General features: G+C 45.8%; 1 protein-coding gene across 1 annotated transcript; it reads left to right on the forward strand.

Annotated features, from left to right (window-relative positions):
* The first annotated feature begins 374 nt into the window (after window positions 1-374).
* On the forward strand, window positions 375-12,053 carry LOC128766404 (NACHT, LRR and PYD domains-containing protein 12-like). The gene is given in 15 exon segments (XM_053878015.1): window positions 375-700; window positions 1,108-1,243; window positions 2,113-2,194; window positions 2,268-2,402; window positions 2,491-2,604; window positions 2,907-2,985; window positions 3,116-3,335; window positions 3,494-5,288; window positions 5,369-5,545; window positions 6,792-6,968; window positions 7,776-7,952; window positions 9,181-9,357; window positions 9,456-9,629; window positions 9,967-10,013; window positions 10,633-12,053. Coding segments are annotated over 14 exon segments (3,927 nt in total). The 5' UTR covers window positions 375-700; window positions 1,108-1,209; the 3' UTR covers window positions 11,172-12,053.
* Window positions 12,054-18,675: the final 6,622 nt, after the last annotated feature.

The raw sequence follows: 18,675 nt of genomic DNA on the forward strand, positions 1-18,675 counted from the left end.
ACTTCTTCATTCAAGCAGTAAAATGCATGCAGTGTGTCTGTAAACAGAAAAATTGCAAAATTTGGTCAAAATTGTTTAACAGCATGCCATGTTTGACACTTTGTTTTATTTGTAATATGTTGGTAAAGTCAAATAAATTGACGTTTAAATCCAAGTACACTTCAATCGCAGTATTGCGTGTCGCCGACAGGTGGCGAAACTAAGAACCGTAAGACTCAAAAAAGATTTGTTCTTTTTACCGAACGAGAGTTAATGAACTGAGTCACTAAAACGAACTGTTTTGCCCATCACTCCCTGCGTGTGTGAGCGGGGGGCCGCTGCATGTGGGAGGGGTTGCCGAAAGAGTGACGTCTCTCCAGAAGTGAAGATGTGCCGGTGCGTGTCCAGCTCTGAATGTGCGCTTCTGTGCAGTTTGGCTGTGACAAAGTCACAAACCAAGTAACGCTCTGTCCCAGACTCGCCTCATCCCTGTCCCAGCTCCAGCTGACAACAGGACATCAAACCCTGGAGTGCGCCCTCCAGCCTCGGAGGTATGAGTGGAGTAATACTTCCTGTTGGCGGAGACGATCTTTGTCCTGACTCAGCCTGACAGTATAGGAAAGTGAAAGTCAAATCAAAGTTCGTGGCACTTGGGTTCTTTTGACCGTCACTGAAGGTTGTGAGAGAAGGGAAGCTAAATAAAGCATCTGAAGAGGAAACGGTGAGTTTGTCGAACGGTGGTGTCATCGTGCATCTGTGTTTTGAAGCTTCCAAACGTGAACTTCTTGCAAAAAGGGAGTAAAACAAAACGACGCAGCGAATGTTCCGGATTATTCCCTCCTCATTCTGGGGATTGTCTGAATCGAGTGGTTATCACTTGTTCCTTTGCAAATATAATCGAATAAGTTGTTACAACTCGACTTGTGAGGGGAATAAAAAATGAGAGCGAGTATCAATTCCCGCCAGTAGGTGTCAGTGTTTAGGCGTGACCGGCGGAGACAGCTGAAGAAGTGTGTTCTTCGACGTTCTGTGTTTCTCACCGGCGAGTCTCGTCCATCATGAACCGAAGTGTGGCATTGAATGTGAACGACAAACATGAGCAGCAGCTCTGATTCTGATCTTTTACAGGACACAGCAGCTCGCGCACAGGGTGAGCTCCATCGATGAACGAGTTTCTGTGAGCAGAGCAGAAGAAGAAGCTGAGCTCAGCTGGAAGCTCCACCTCCAAACATGGACACAAGTCAGAGCAGAGAGCTGCTCCCAGGTCAGTGACCTCCCACCTGTCCACAAGGGACAGGAAATATGAAAATATGAAGATACATTTGGTCATTTGAATATATTATCATCATATCATGTCATATTATGTATCATATTCCATATGTCGGACACTACAGTCTCTCTTGAGTCTGTTTTATGATGAAACCTAGTAGTGGAGTTTGTCTCCGACATCATCATTTTATGTTTAAATATAATCGTAAACTGAGTGTAGAGATGAGAAATGCAATGTTTCACATTTCTTGTGTCTGACAGACAGCTCTGCCAGCTTTATTTAGGGGTTAAATTGAGCCGTCTGTCTGCTGTGTCTCATGTCTCTTAACAGTCTACTTTAACTATGGACCAGTTTGGACACATTTCCTCGATGCTATTGAATAAATATTAGAAGTCGTGTGAATACATGATCATCTTAGTCATATTCTATTCTCCAAATCATCTCACAAACTGTCAGTCCTTTGTCCCATGTGATGAAAAATCTTTTCTCTTGATTAAAATGTTTTTTTTTTTTTCATTGGCATCTTTGAAGACACATTGCCCGAATCAGAATTTGTTAATGGTCTCTAACTGATGCCGGGTCGTAGTATTAGCGCTGCCTGTGAGAGTGTGTCTGCGATCAGTGAACCCTAATGGGGGACGTGAACCAAAGTCCACCACACTCTCCACACCTGTCACACCCCGATGTCGGCTGTCAAACGCAGCGGAGTTGGATAGCATGGCGCCGTCGTGGTCTCGACGTGTTCATTTATGCAAGTCCAAGGCAGAGTGAGATTGACTTTGTTCTGCTGCTCTAAATCTGATGACTGAAGTTCTGTTGTTGACAAGAACCATCCGTGATGATGCTGCTGTGTTTGTGTGAAGGTGTGGACAGAGAGGAGGAGGAAGCTCCTCCCTCTAAAGCCCCTCTGGGTGAGGACCATGGCAGCCAGACCAGAGCTCAGAGGTGAGAAGATCAGTTCTCCTGTCAGAGCTCCAAATACTTGAAACCATTTTCACACTGCAACTTCTGTGTTCAGATCAAAGCCACTCACATCAGAAGCTGCTGGACGACAACATGGACCTGCTCCCAGCTGTGAGTCTCTGAAGAGTGATGCGTCGATGGGAAGATATATTGACTTCAGAGGAGGACAGGACCATCAGAGGAGGAGCAGGTGAGAGACTGAGCAGGAGGAACACTGAGGGGACCTCTAGCGGTCAGACGGCGAATCACAGTGTTGATCAAAGTTGAGTCTCCATCAGGTTTAAACAGGAGAAACCAGAAGAGTCTGAACTCAGCTGTGTGTCTCTGAAGAGTGATGCGTCGATGGATCTTCTTATTGATTTCAAAGGTGGACAAGAGCCTTCAGGAGAAAGGTGAGGTTTTCTGTCCCTCTCCACTCATGGGATTGTTGGGTGTGATCAAAGGTCTCTGAGGCTCCTTCTACTTGGACTGAAGCACTCAGATGTTCACCAGCTTCATCTCAGTTGATATGTCAGCATGGACATGTGTGACAAAGTTCACGTCTGTTTCATCTGGTTTCCATGAATCTGGAGCTAGATTGTTCTGTTTCAGCTGAGCTGCACCTGGAAGAGTCGCAGTCTGAGTCTTGACCTTCATCAGATCATCAGTGTCCTTGTGAAAGTAGAGCTGATTTGCTGCCTGATGTTCTTCACAGAGAGGATCGGCAGGTCTCAGATGTTCTGAGTCTCCAGTGTGTCCAGCAGCATCAGACAGATCTGGACTTCACACTTCAGGTGTGTTCAAGTGTTAGCTCCGCCTGCTAACTACAACAGATGCTAACTCACCAGACAGGATTCTGGTCACCTCTGAAGGTCAGCAGGTTTTCTTTCTGTCACATGATCAGGTCACATGTTTGTATTTCAGCTGCTTGAGGAGACAGTCATGGCCCTGGTGAAGAAGGAAGTGAGGAGAGTCCAAAGGTTCCTCAGTCCAGATGATCCCAAATACCAGGATGATGAGGAAGAGGTGAAGGTGAATTGTGATGAGGAGCAGATGAGGAGCAGCAGAGAAGCTTTCCTGGACTTCATCATGAACCTCCTGAGGAGCATGGAGGAGGAGGAGCTTGCTGGTCGAGTGTGGAGCAGTAAGAGGATTTGAACCTTCAACCTGCTGAATGTGAATCCTTCAATCTAAAAGTCCATTTGAGCTGAAATATCTGGAGCTGATGTGAAGAATGATCTGGAGCTTGATCAGCTTCACCTTCCATAATCCTCTGATCATGTGACTTCTCTCTTCACTCAGTAAGTCCTGCTGGAGGGTGTGCAGGACGACTGAAGAGGAGCCTGCAGAAGAAGTTCCATAGTGTGTTTGAGGGGGTGGCTAAAGCAGGAAACTCCGCCCCTCTGAATCAGATCTACACAGAGCTCTACATCACTGAGGGGGGCACAGACCAGGTCAACCAGGAACACGAGGTCCGACAGATCGAAGCAGCAACCAGGAACCAGACCAGAGCAGAAACTACCATCAAACAAGAAGACCTCTTTAAAGCCTCACCTGAGAGAGAGGGACCAATCAGGAGCCTGCTGACGAAGGGCGTGGCTGGCATTGGGAAGACCCTCCTGACACAGAAGCTGACTCTGGACTGGGCTGAAGACAAAGCCCACCAGAACTTCCAGCTCATGTTTCCTTTCACCTTCAGAGAGCTGAACCTGCTGAAAGAGAAGAAGTTGAGTTTGGTGGAACTTGTTCATCGCTTCTTTCCTGAAACCAAAGAATCAGGACTCAGCAGCTTTGAACGAGTCCAGGTTCTGTTCATCTTGGACGGTCTGGACGAGTGTTGACTCCCTCTGGACTTCAACAGTCGGGTCCTGACAGAAGCTACAGAGTCCACCTCAGTAGACGTCCTGCTGACCAACCTCATCAGGGGGAAGCTGCTTCCCTCAGCTCACCTCTGGATAACCACCCGACCTGCAGCAGCCAATCAGATCCCTCCTGAGTGTGTGGACATGGTGACAGAGGTCAGAGGGTTCACTGACCTCCAGAAGGAGGAGTACTTCAGGAAGAGGTTCAGAGATGAGGAGCAGACCACCATCATCTCTCACATCAGGAGCTCACGAAGCCTCTACATCATGTGTCACATCCCCATCTTCTGCTGGATCACTGCCACAGTTCTGGAGGACATGTTGAAGAGCAGAGAGACCAGACAGCTGCCCAAGACCCTGACTGAGATGTACATCCACTTCCTGGTGGTTCAGGCCAAAGTCAAGAAGATCAAGTACCATGGAGGAGCTGGGACAGACACAGTTTGGGATCCTGAGAGCAGGAAGATGATTGAGTCTCTGGGAAAACTGGCTTTTGAGCAGCTGCAGAGAGGAAACTTGATCTTCTATGAATCAGACCTCACAGAGTGTGGCATCGACATCACAGCTGCTGCAGTTTACTCTGGAGTCTTCACACAGATCTTCAGACAGGAGAGAGGACTGTACCAGGACAAGGTCTTCTGCTTCATCCACCTGAGTCTTCAGGAGTTTCTGGCTGCTCTTCATGTCCGCCTGATGTTCTTCAACTCTGGAGTTGTTCTGCTTGATTCACAACAAACATCTGTACTGACAAGACTCTTTAGAAACAAAAGTGTTCCAGCACATTTCTACCAGAGAGCAATAAATGAAGCTGTAGAAAGTCCAAATGGACATCTGGACTTGTGCCTGCGCTTCCTCCTGGGTCTTTCTCTGCAGAGCAGCCAGAGTCTCCTTCCAGGTTTGTTGACACAGATAGGAAGTAGCTCCTGGACCCGTCAGGACACAGCAGAGCTCATCAAGAAGAAGATCAGTGAGAAAGTGTCTCCAGAAAGAATCATCAATCTGTTCCACTGTCTGAGTGAAGTGAAGGACACTTCTCTAGTGGAGCAGGTCCAACAGCAGCTGAGATCAGGACGTCTCTCCACAGATCAACTGTCTCCTGCTCAGTGGTCCACCCTGGCCTTCATCTTACTGTCCTCAGAGGAAGATCTGGAGGTGTTTGACCTGAAGAAATACTCTGCTTCAGAGGAGGTTCTTGAGAGGCTGCTGCCTGTGGTCCAAGCTTCAAAGGAAGTTCTGTGAGTGGATCAAACACTGAAACATCTCTGATAATGTGAACTGAACATGAACATTTGATTTCCTTGTTCTTTTTATTCAGACTTAGAGACTGTCAGCTGTCAGAGAGAAGTGGTTCCCTTCTGTCCTCAGTCCTCAGCTCTCCGTCCTCTCGTCTGACACAACTGGATCTGAGCTGGAACAGGGACCTGAAGGATCCAGGAGTGAAGCTGCTGTCTGCTGGACTGAAGAGTCCACACTGTCACCTGGAGACTCTCAGGTCAGAACACATCATTTGTCCAGCTTCAGAGCTGAAATGTGAAAGTCAGAGGTGGAGACTCCAGCTTCAGAGAGTCACAGTTTTCCAATCAGTTTGCTCTTCAATGCAGCAGCTGATTCTCAGTGGCATCAGTCTCCAGCAGGTTCCTCCTGCAGTCATGTGACTGTGAGTTATTGAGGAGAGGCTTGTTCTCCCTCATTCACACAGAGGTTTGCGGTCCTGCTTCATGAAACCAAAACACCAGAGTTGCTGCTCAATTCCGGGAAAACCAACTCAGGCTTTTCACTGAACCACCTTTCTGAAACATGCCCCGGCATCGTCCCACTATTCTGAACAGGACTTCACTGTGGGGGCGTTGAAGTACAGGACAGAATGTGTCCAAAACAGAAGAAAAGTCACTGAGTTTTCAACCACAGAAGATGGTCCCCAGGCACATTCACTTATGGTGGCCTGGGATTGTCTAGAATGCTAGTTTGTTACCATGGTAATTTGCGGCGCCGACATTTCTGTTGTTCCAACAACATATTTGACTGATTTAAATAGGCCAATACTGTGTTTGATGAGCTGAAACTTCAGCTGTGATATGTGGTGGTGCTGTATTCATGCAGGAGAGAGCTCTCTGCATTTAGCCACTCACACAGCTGCATCTGAACTCAGAGGACACGTCTGACAGTGGGACAGATGTGAGGCTCGGTCTCATAAAACAAACTCTGCATCAGTTTGGGTGACAAACAGAGCAGGACAGACGCGTATGTTACGCACTCAGGGGTTCACTGAGGCGTTATTTGTGAATAAAGTTCACCTTCACAAAGACGAAGAACAAGTTCTCTATGCAGGCCACGCTCTGTTCAGCCGCTCAAGTCACATCACAGAATGATGAGCGCCCGAAAAAGCGACAGCATCTGTGTACAGATGATAACAGACAAAAGTTAGAACATATTTCCTTGTTCACAGTTGATCTGTGATGTCACTTCCTGTTGGGCAGCTGGATAAATATAAAGTCTCCTCTTTATCAACAACACCCCCAATATTTTGTTCCTCTTTCATCTGCTTTGTGTTTTTGTCTTCATGTTTAATCAAGTTGATCCTGACTGATATATACTGCTTCTAATATTCCAACTCTAATGTGATGATGATCTTCTGAGTGGAAAGAGTTCAGTGTGTCCTCCAATAAAGAGTTTAAAGTCTGGTCCAAATAGAGGATTGAAAAAGTCTCACTTGTTGATGACACTCGTCTCTTTCACAGCCTGAGCTGCTGTGAACTGTCAGAGAGAAGTGGTTCCCTTCTGTCCTCAGTCCTCAGCTCCCCGTCCTCTCGTCTGACACAACTGGACCTGAGCTACAACTATGACCTGAAGGATCCAGGAGTGGAGCTGCTGTCTGCTGGACTGAAGAGTCCACACTGTCACCTGGAGACTCTCAGGTCAGAACACATCATGTGTCCAGCTTCAGAGCTGAAATGTGAAAGTCAGACGTGGAGACTCCAGCTGCAGAGAGTCAACAGACCAGAATTAAATCATTGCAACACATGGTGTTCAATGAACTGAACCCTGAGTTGGATGAGACTGTGAAGCAGAAAACTTTATTTCCATCCCACGTTCCAGCAAACACACAGCAGCATCTTCCATCTCCATGTGATTCCAGGGATCAAACGGACCAGAGAGAAGAAAGAGTCTGGTCATATCTGCCCCTTTTTAATGAGCCTTCTTTCCCCAGTCAGAGTGTCAGCTTCAGGTTTTCCTCAGTGAAGTCCATTCTGTTGTCCAGAGTCCTGTAAGTTCACTTCAATGAAGTGAGTCAGATACAGTAATAACCTGAGTAGAAATGACTGGAAAACTAGACTGTGAGTGGATCACTGGTGTTTTGGAGCGTTCCACTTCTCTGTCCATCTTCTGAGGACTTTAGGTGGTTTGTGGACGTGTGACTCAGTCATGACTCCTCACTCTTGTTCCTGTTCCCCTGGAATGTAGAAGAAACCAACAACCGAACAATGAACGACCAGGTGCAACTAGTTTGATGAACTAACAGCAGCAGTGGAGTAACTGAGCTAAATGATCTGCCAGCCAACTCCATCATGACCTTGACCTTTCATTCCTCATTGTGCCGAGCAATGGCTCTGATAATGGTGACCCTGTGATCTCTTCTAAAGGAACAATCATATTTTTAAAGTCTTGTCCAAATAGAGGATTGAAAAAGTCTCACTTGTTGATGACACTCGTCTCTTTCACAGCCTGAGCTGGTGTCAGCTGTCAGAGAGAAGTGGTTCCCTTCTGTCCTCAGTCCTCAGCTCTCCGTCCTCTCGTCTGACACAACTGGACCTGAGCTACAACTATGACCTGAAGGATCCAGGAGTGGAGCTGCTGTCTGCTGGACTGAAGAGTCCACACTGTCACCTGGAGACTCTCAGGTCAGAACACATCATGTGTCCAGCTTCAGAGCTCAAATGTGAAAGTCAGAGGTGGAGACTCCAGCTTCAGAGAGTCACAGTTTTCTCATCAGTTTGCTCTTCAATGCAGCAGCTGATTCTCAGTGGTATCAGTCTCCAGCAGGTTCCTCCTGCAGTCATGTGACTGAGGGTCTAAAGTCAAACCAAGAAATGAACATACATATATTTGTATTCATGTGTAGTGCTGCATACTTTCCCATAACATAGTTGTGTTTGGTCATTATAATAATGTCCAAACGAGCAGCAAGTTGATCTTAAAAAACATAGTAAAAAACAGACGCGTCACTGGACCTGATGCTGCATTGAAGCACAGCTGCGCCACAGATCATTCATGGCAGCCAACACTGTTTTAGCACTGATTTTTCATGAAACAAACATGAATAGTCCTTTAAACTTCGAGCATCAAACTGTTCAATCTTCCCAGATCATGTTGTTGTCTGAACCACCTGAAGTGAACTGATGCATTTGGCCAGCTGGTGCACTTTTTCCTCTCCACCTCTGAACCAGGAAATGCAAAAAGGAAGTGCAAGGAATGTTGCAGAAATATTTACTGCAGTAACCACATGCAAATTCAACATTTGCAAAAGTCAAACCAAAAATAAACAATAAATCTGTGGCTTTTAAACGATCATAAGTTATTTTTCTTTATAATTATAGAAGCGTTCAGCTGCTCCCTGTCTCGCTCCCTCTGTCTCTCTGAGAGCAAGTGGAGGGACAGGCTGTGCTGATAGACCTTCTCACTGCCGTTTGGTGGAGCTCATGGCAGAGTAGTGCATTGATCACATATCAAGTCACTGGTTCAAGAAAAGCCAGAGAAATGCGACGTGTTCTGTTTCAGTGCAGCGCTTGAACATGTTTTCCTGAGGACTTCTGTGAGTTTGCATCTGTGTTTCCACATTTTCCACCTAGTCAGATGCTCCATGTGCTGCTGTTAGAAAAACACAGCAGTTCAGAGGTGCTGACCAATCAGATGTTTGAAGAAAGAAGGTGATCGACCAATGATGCGCTGAAGCTTTAGTCAGAACCTTTCCTATTGGTCGACCCTTCTTCATCCCCCACACTCACCTCCGCTGAATTCAGCTCAAGTTAATGTGTGACAGAGGATCAAATACAGAGTTTAAAGTCTTCATTAGAAGGAATAGAGGATTGAAAAAGTCTCACTGGTTGATGACACTCGTCTCTTTCACAGCCTGAGCTGGTGTTGGTTGTCAGAGAGAAGTGGTTCCCTTCTGTCCTCAGTCCTCAGCTCTCCGTCCTCTCGTCTGACACAACTGGACCTGAGCTACAACGAGAACCTGGAGGATCCAGGAGTGGAGCTGCTGTCTGCTGGACTGAAGAGTCCATACTGTCCCCTGGAGACTCTCAGGTCAGAACACATCATCTCCTCTCTTCAGTTCTGCTCCACAACTGGAAGGTTCTTCTGCTCTCATGATTCTCTAAAACACTGTTTCTCCTTCACCACAGTCTGTCAGGGTGTAGGATCTCAGAGAGAGGCTGTGCTTCTCTGGCCTCAGCTCTGACCTCTAACCCCTCCCATCTGAGAGAGCTGGACCTGAGCTTCAACCATCCAGGAGGACCAGGACTGGAGCTGCTGTCTGCTGGACTGGAGAGTCCAGACTGGAGGCTGGAGACTCTCAGGTATGGACAGAGCAGCAGAACCGACTGACTGTGCTCCAAAGAGCTTCAGACTGAACATGTGATCCAGGAGCAGACAGAGAGGATGTGGGTGTGGGACGCTGTTCAGACTCTTCATCTGAACTGAGCACATGAATCCACAACGCATGACATGTTCTGCTAGACTTCGCTGGACACACCAAGGAGACAGTAGAGACTGAGCAGCTGTTTAGAGATTCATCTTTGTTGTCACCAAAACAGTCATAAAAGAGCCGTCCACTTAGCAGCAGCAGATAATAGTCCTGAAACATCTGAAGTCACATGGATCTGCTCTCATCCTTCTGCCTCTTTCTTCCTCCAGGCTGGATCACTGTGGACCACAGACGTTAACATCTGGACTGAAGAGATGTAAGTCTGTATCTCATTGCTTCATGAGAACTCCTCGACTCTGTCAGCTTCAAGTGGAGCAGCTGTGAAGTTAGTGACGTCATGTGACCCTTGGATCTGCTGCTGGAACTTGTCTTCATCAAGTCCAGGTCACTGCCCAGAACACTGCTCACCAATATGGTGTCCAGCAGCAGCTAGTGAGGAGCCTCCGTGCAGATCTAGAAGCAGCACTGTGGACTTTCCTCATCATCACATACAGATTCCCTGCACTCTCTTCAGTCTTTCACTCCAAAGTCTCAGGAGCTCTGAACATCATCATGTTCCCAAAACTAGTCTGGTGTTAGCGACAGGCTAGCTTAGCTCCTGACCTCACATGGAGACACTTGTGTCTTTCACATGAGACATCAGCTGCTCCAGATTATTCTGGGATGTTCCAGTCCTCCTGGTTCTTCTCTTGATGCCTCCCCAGTGTCACATGACTGTTGACCCATCACAGTTTGAACCTGTGGGCTCATGATCTCCACTGTAGCTCATGTTGACCAACAGAGCAGCCTTCCCTGGCTTGCTGGGACAATGATTGTCTCTTGAAGAGAAGGTCTGTTCTTCCTCCATCATCACCACGTGTGTCTTCTTCTCTCAGACTTCCGTCCACTCTCACTGGACCCAGACACAGCTCACCAGCGCCTCCTACTGTCCAACAACAACCACATGGTGGAGCTAGTGACGGAGGATCAGGAGTATCTGGACCATCCCGACAGGTTTGAGCGGTGTCCTCAGGTGGTGAGCAGAGACGCTGTGACTGGTGTCTGTTACTGGGAGGTGGAGTGGAGAGGAAGAGTTTCTGTGGCCGTGACTCTCAGGAGAGACGGAGGGAAAGAAGATGAGTCTGAGTTTGGACAGAACCGTTATTCCTGGAGTCTGAGCTGCTCTGATGATGCTGGATATAAAGTCTGTCACAATAAGACAGAAACTGTCATCGAGAGCTCAGACGTCTCTCACAGAGTTGGAGTGTTGCTGAACGCACCTGCTGGATTTCTTCACTTCTACAGAGTCTCCTCTGGAGCCCGGCCTCGTCTCTGCTCCTTCTTCACCTCCACTGAACCTCTGTACCTGGGATTTGGACTCAGAGAGGCTCCTGGTTCTGGTTCCTCAGTGTGTGTGTGTGTGTGTGAGGCCTGAGTGTGTTCCTCCAACAAAATGTTGCTGGTTCAAATCATCTCCCCTGCTGACAGTGAGGAATGAAATCAAATTTCAAAAGAGTCTGAAAACATTTCCCTCCACTGCGATTGAACAGAAAATCTAGATTCTCCTCTGGATCTTTATCTTTTCCCACCAAGATTCCCCACTAAAGTGATGAGAATGGTAGCAGTGAGGAAGCGTGCAGCTGAGCTCCTCTCAGGAGGTCAGCAACTGTAACTAGAGAAATCATGAAAAATGACTCGCACTGTACCACAGAGGAGTCTCCACAGGTGATTTGAATTCCTCCCATTAGGTCACTGTTTCGGGTTGGAAAGTTTATGGCTGAAAATAGGTAAATAAAAGGATTGAAAAAAATATGTTGCATCAAAGGAAGAAGTTGTTGATGAAGACAGATTAAAGCATTTAAGTTATGTATTATATATTATTTGTAAATGCATTGCAGTCATTTAAAAAGCCTATAATAACTGCCGACTGTGAAAATAAAAACTGAAAATACACCGCAGTCACCTGGCAGAGGGTGAATCGAAAACGTCATTTATTGTACCTTTATAAATTTGCTTTTAGTCTGTGCGAGTTTTGCGTTTCTCCCATCTCAACATTTCCCATTGCCTCTTTTATAAAGCGCTTTCTTTCTCGCCATTCAACCGACTCTTCAGAAACACTATGGCGCCCTCTTGCGGCAGATCTCCTGAACTTTACGTGTCTGTGGTAGAGAATCATCATGAATTATTATTTAATTTACTTGTTAAATCTGACATCTGTGCTGTCACTTGCTCATTTTAGCTCGATTTCAATGTAGCACGATGTATTCATCGACAATACATCTGTTTAACACCAAAAATAAATCAAAATTAAAGATAATTGCGAATACAGAACCTCATTTCTTCACCTTGACCGAGGGTGGACGGGAGCCCGAGTGTGACATTTAAAGTGATCGTTCGTGACCACTAGGCGTCAGTGTTTGTTTTGGTATTCGGATGTAGGTCTGCTAACAACAGCAGGTCCACAGGCCCTGGACGTGTCCAACACGCTTGATCATGAAGAAAAAGGGAAGACACTTGATTGTGTGATGCAGCAGTTTGAGGAGCATTTCTCCCCTGAGAAGAATGAAACACGTGGACAACATCAGCATCTTGATAGTTTCCTGACAGACCTGGGGCTCACAACGCAGTCATGTGACTTTGCAAACCTGAATGATCCCATGGAACGTGACCAAATTGTGTTTTGAGTTGACGACAGGAACATTAGAGAGAGAGGCGTTTACATGCAGTGGAGCCAACCCTAGATGCTGCTCTGCAAGTCTGTCATGTCAGTGAGCTGTCTCAGATGCCTGAATAGACATGAGGAATGATGCTGCTGCTATGATCTCGCCAAACCCAGAAAGACTCTTGCACTGAGGGATTACGATGGAAAAGAGGTCAAATGCAGAAGTGTCAAAAAAATGACTGAACTCAAAAGTATTGTAGTGTCTGCTGGTAGTAGACAAAAACAGCCGTTCCGCAGTTTCGTTTCTTCTTTTATTTCACTCAAACACTGTGTCGTGGTCTCCAGAAAACAGAAACAATTGCAACTCCTCTCTCTCCTCAACAACTCCCAAAAAACAGAACTCTCTCTGACCCCCAGCGCACCACGCTCCACCCTCACTCACTTGTCACCATTGAACTCTTAAAGGAACAGTAGCATAAACCCAGAATCATAGTATTGCGAGATCTCACAAACCTTTTTGTTGTTGTTGTTGTTGTTGTCATGTCCCCTTAGGGCCTCCGTATATGATAGATTTCTAGACTTCTATAGATTATTTTTTCTTTGGGGCAGGAACAAACGATACTGATGCGATGTACTGATTTTGATTCAGTCAGAAATAAAATTATCCTGTGGTGCGACGGAGCATAGAGGCGAGTAACAGCAGCCAACAGGAGACGTGACACACTGAGACTTAATAAATATCTGCCTTGTAGTTACAAAAAAGCAAAAAAGTAAAATAACAATAAAAATAATCTACATTTCATTATATAAATGACAATATATCACTTCGTTTTGTTTTTCAGTCTTGTTGCTTTTTGTGTGTGTTTTCGCTCCAATGGGTTCGAGTGCGTCAAAGCAAAACATTGACTGTACATTCATATAACTGAGACTGTGCTAAACATTTTTTACCCCAGGCTGTCAAACGGAATTCCTCATCAATTCAAACATCTGAATTCCGTTCTAATACTGTATTCATCTGTGATGACATCACCTGGATGATTTTTATGACCGGCACCTTGCAGGTCACCTGTGTCTGGATCAGTGCTCCTCAGTAGAACAGCTGCGTGTGATACAGTGCTGAATAAAGAATCTTGATCGTGTCATGGTGCTGTCAGCCAACGCCACTCTGGATAATAAAGGCATCATGTCAGACTATAAGGACGTCTTTTTTGAAGGACCCGGACTATTCCCAGGAGAATGTATGATACACCTTGACCCACCTGAGGCACCAGTGGTTTATCCACCAAGAAGGAGACCCCATGCTCTCGGACGTCGTCTCAAGAAATGGAGGAAACCAGTGTCATCATCCAGGGTTTCCATCGCATATTAACTAGTCACGGTTTAAACCAAGTGGAAACATTGAAATAAACGGATAACAGAAAATGCACCATGGAGGTGAACATGAACATGACGGTTTTCATGGAAAAATCCCAAAACAAACCTCATAATGACCGTAGTCCATTGCTTGCGGAACTCAAGTCGCACATTCTGGCCAGACATATGAAGAGACGGGCCGCGTGAGGACGGCTTGGAATGAGGGCAGATTTACTTCTCATGATTAAAACCCAGCGTTTCCAGTTCAGTCAACAACAAAACTCTGTTTCTTTATCTCTATTTATTGATCGTCCTGTCCCTGTTTGGTTGTTGGGGGGGGCCACAGTTTAAAACTGGCCAAAACCCGCTTGTCAAAGAGTCTGGGTCAACGCACTCGTCGTTGGGGAGAAGCCGCGCAGGTAAACTCAGAATCTGCCGTCCACATGACCCTCAGCCAACACTGCCAAGCTAACTGATGCCCGCTCTGGATACTTCCAGAAACATCAAAGTTGATGACATTCAACACACCATTTGGCCGTTATGGCTTCTTCCACTTGGTATTATTTCAGCCCAAGATCAGTTTCAAAGAAAAATAGATGTGACACACCAGGGTCTGAATGGAGTGGTCACAATAGTAGACCACATTGTCATCTATGGTCAAACCAGAGAAGAGCACGATCAGGTGAGAGAGGCTGAACCTGAAAACTATGGGAAGCAGTGAGGTCAGATGATGATCAAACCAGACCCAACTAAGGTCTTAGCCATCAAGAAGAAGAAGAAAGCGTGCAGAGCTAGAGACACTGCTGGGCAACCATCTCGCTGAGTTTGCACCAAGCCTCTCAGAGATCCACCACAGTTGCAACTCTCTGAAGTATACTTGGCACCGTCAGCTAGCCGAGCATAAACCATGACTCTAACTGACATACATTCGACGGAACTACTATATTATGAACGTTACATTTTTATCAAACACATTCCTCACTCTAATCCCTTATTTTGGGACACATGCAGGGTTTATGGTGGAGTGTTAACCCACCTGTTAGCGGAGAAAAAGAGGCGACAACTTTTAGCCAATGTACAGCTGCGCTACAAGATTTGTTCTGGAGCCAGTGCCTCTGAGGACTGTTGGACTATGGACTACCTCACTAGCATCATAACACAACGCAACAATGAATGAAATAAAAATATGTGTATGTGGTGTCTGTTTTTATCTATGTATTCTATTAAACCTATCGTCGTTATTTGCTCATAAATTTTGAACTTACTGTGTTTCAACCCTTTCCAGAAGCAGCACGATGATGCCTTTAAGGAAATGAGCCCAGTTCACAGGTAGATGCTTCAAAGGATGGACTCAAGGCCCATCAGTTGTGCCACAAAATCTCTCCCTGACAGCCAAATTCGCGACACACAGGTTGAGAAGGAAATGTACAGTTTGGTTTCAAAAGCTTCCATCAATATGCATATGGCCGACATGTCCACGTGGACTCGGACCACAAGCCCATGGAGTCCATCATGAAGAAGCCGCTCCACCAAGGCTGCGAAGAATGATTCTGGCTGACACACTGTGAAGGAAGTTTCTGACACCACAGGACCCCTCCACCAGTGAAGGATTGGACATGCAAGTGCACACAGTGTGCAGCAACAGCATCTCAGAAAAACCGAAGAGAAGAGCAGTCCACATGATTCAGCAGAGACGGAGCATGAACACTTGGATGAGACACCTGATCCTGTCAGAGTGGCCAACACACCTGGAAATCACACGCCAACAGTGACTGAACAGAAGGTCGGGTCCAGAGGTGAAGCCACGATACTTGACCTGTGAATGAGAATAACATCTTCAATGTTGAGGAATATGGTCGATGAGATTCAGTCATTTTACATAGTAGATGATTTTGTTTCTTTATAGAACAAGTTATAAAGCTAAATGTTATTTTTGCTGGAGAGTAAATTTGATTTAAATAGTGTCAAGAATTATGCACATTGTTATATATCGCTTTTGTTTTCTGGAGGGGGAAGTACGATTAATACATGATCACATCAATTGGATTATTTATTTATTTATTCTAACATGTCTATGTCTGGACAGCGGGTCCTGAGTGGAACGGCTGCTTGTGATACAGAACAATGTGCTGAATAAAGAGTCAGAAGAAGCAGTTGGAACTTGATCATGTCATTTATAAAAACCTGAAAACAACGCTCTGACTCAAAAACAACAACAAGCCCATCTTCTTGCCAGTCCTTACAATCACCAACTCTTCTTTTATTCGTCTCCATGTCATACCAATATACTAATAGAAACAAAACAAATACCGACTCCACCAGAGACACAAAACGCTCATGAGCTCTGCCGCAAGAGGGCGCCAGAGTGTTTGTGGAGAAGCAGTTGAATGACATGTTTTCTTGCCATAGACATCACCAGAGTTCATGATTTGGTACAAGCGCAGCTCAAAAGGTTTGCAAGTAGCAGCAGGGGTCATCGGAACAAGCAAGCTGTACCGGTCAGCAAAAAGAAACTTTCCAAAGATTTCCAAAAGAAAGATTTTTTTTTTGCCGGCAAAAGGAAAGCACTGTAAATGTACAATGTAATGTACAAGAAAGGCAATACATTCAGTCGATGACAATGACAATAGAGAAGAATAAATAAAATAAAGAGAGTGACATGCTGGAAGCTACAGTTGGACTCATGTAAATGTTTCGGGAACAGGACAGGAACAACAGGCGAAGCGCATGAATGTCAGGGCCGCGTGAGACAGGAAATGAAAGCGCATCCTGATCTATCACTCCCGGATGAAACAGTTCTCTTCACAGATGGCTGTTGCTGGAGACACATCTCTGGACCATTGCATGTAGGTGCAGCCGTCGTGGAAGCAGACAACCCCACGGATCCAAACTCACCTTGCCCTCTGATCTGGACAAGCGACGAGTTCAGTAAACCTTCCGCACAAGCAGCCGAGCTGATGGCAGTGTGTGTGGCCCTGGAGCGGCGTGGACATTGGTTGCCCGTGGCAATGTGGAACATAGACGTGAATACACTCCAATTTTAGGGCGTCTCAGTTCTCCCATTGTTCCTCTGTGCCCTTGATGCATCCGTGGACGTCAGGTAGTTATAGTGTCATACATAACAGCATGTGAGGTGGCATCACTCTCTCCAGTAAAACTCAGGTACGGTGACCCCAAATGAAGCTGAACATCTGCCATGATGCTCTTTTACTCGCCCTGACCAGCAAGGCAACTTCTGCTGGCTGAAATGTGAGCTGCTCAGTGAATGAATGATGGAAAAGTGGGTCCATGAGACGATCGGAAATTCAGGGTGTCCAGTTTCTCATGTTTTTCAGTTTCTGCCTTTCTTCCCACTCCTGAGCAACTGCAACATCATGTGTTTAATACAACTGGGTTGCAGACATTTACCCTGAAATGTTTTCTTTTTTAATCTCTTCGCAGCCAGGTGGACAACGTCAAGTGTATGAAGTTGGAGTCAGATCCCCCACTTACCCGTCCCGAGGACGGGGTGGTGCTCATGGAGTAGACCATGACCAAAGGTCAGAGAATGATAGATTCCAAATGAATTTTTGAAGAACAAATGAGGATGATGTGCAGCTGATGATGTTGTGTTTTAGTTGTGTAGCCCAGGGGCCTCCAGTATTTTTAGCACCACCTACTGGCTTAGTGACAAACAATATTTTTACAGACCAAGTCACAAATAACTAGTTTGTTGTAGCTTGTGAATACACTCGAATTTTAGGGTGTAAAGGATACGATTGATATAAACATCAATTCATGCATTGATATTTCTCCAAAAACATTTTAATTGTTGAAGACAATGAATGGCTTGGTGCGATGGGGGGCCGAAATAACATTTTTGTTATTTGACAGACGGGTCCCCGAAACCCCTCACCACCACCACCACCACCCGACTGATGGCAACCCCCTGCTCCCGTGTGGGAAGCAAGGTCACAGAATAATCTTTGAAGAAGAAATGAGGATGATGTGCAGTTTGAAGCATCGCCGCTCGCTCTCATCCTCCCTGCACATGTTTATTTGTGTTTTCTGTTTTCATCCAAAAGCACATTTTTAAAAAATATTTGGAAATAACTTTCATTGGTTTATTTGTGTTTGCTTTCCTTTGATCACCTGTTACACACACACACACACACAATCTCCCACAAAGCCCCCTCTGTCTCATTTCCCTCAGTACAGACACATGGCTCGAGCCCATGAAATGAACTCTTCAATATCTTCGCCAAGGTTTAACTGTATGTTGTGCAGAAGGATTGTGTGACTGTAGTCAGTGATAGCAATGTGTTTTTCAGTTCAGAGAGAGTGTGAAAGAAAGATTCCAATTCCATCATTTCATCTTTGGCTCTACCAACATTGTCCTCCACTTGTTTGACATGAACCTCAATCTACCTATTACATGGAAATGATATTGTCATGTGGCCAGTATCACTCAGTATCACTCATAGTTTCAAATCTGGCTCCTCTTGCACTTGAGGTCGCCTGCTGAGACTTTCAATCAAGGCCTCCTAATATGGTATTAACAAAGAAAACATCTGGCTCAGAGAACAGTATAAAAACTCTCAGTCCACTGAGCTCGGATTTGATGTGTGTTTCAAAAGCTGTGCACCCAGATCTGCTCTGTCTCCAATACTTTCAACACGTTCTTTAAGGGCTGTGTACAACGGTGTGCCAACCACGGTGTTCACCATCATGAAGAAAAAGACATCAACTCCCCGTTGGTGAGTCGAACCCCACCCTTCTGCATGTCAGGTGAAGATACTGTCCCCTATATTAACAATGATATTCCTTGAAAGCTGCCCACAACAGTTCCTGGGCTCTGTGAAAACAAAGCTGTTTTTGTCATCCGCATGGTTTTGAATCAATGTAGTACATATAGCACGACTGTAGGGGCGCTGTCATGCTCTAG

The sequence above is a fragment of the Synchiropus splendidus genome, chromosome 10 (genome assembly GCF_027744825.2).
Source record: "Synchiropus splendidus isolate RoL2022-P1 chromosome 10, RoL_Sspl_1.0, whole genome shotgun sequence".
In the NCBI taxonomy this organism is placed as follows: domain Eukaryota; kingdom Metazoa; phylum Chordata; class Actinopteri; order Syngnathiformes; family Callionymidae; genus Synchiropus; species Synchiropus splendidus.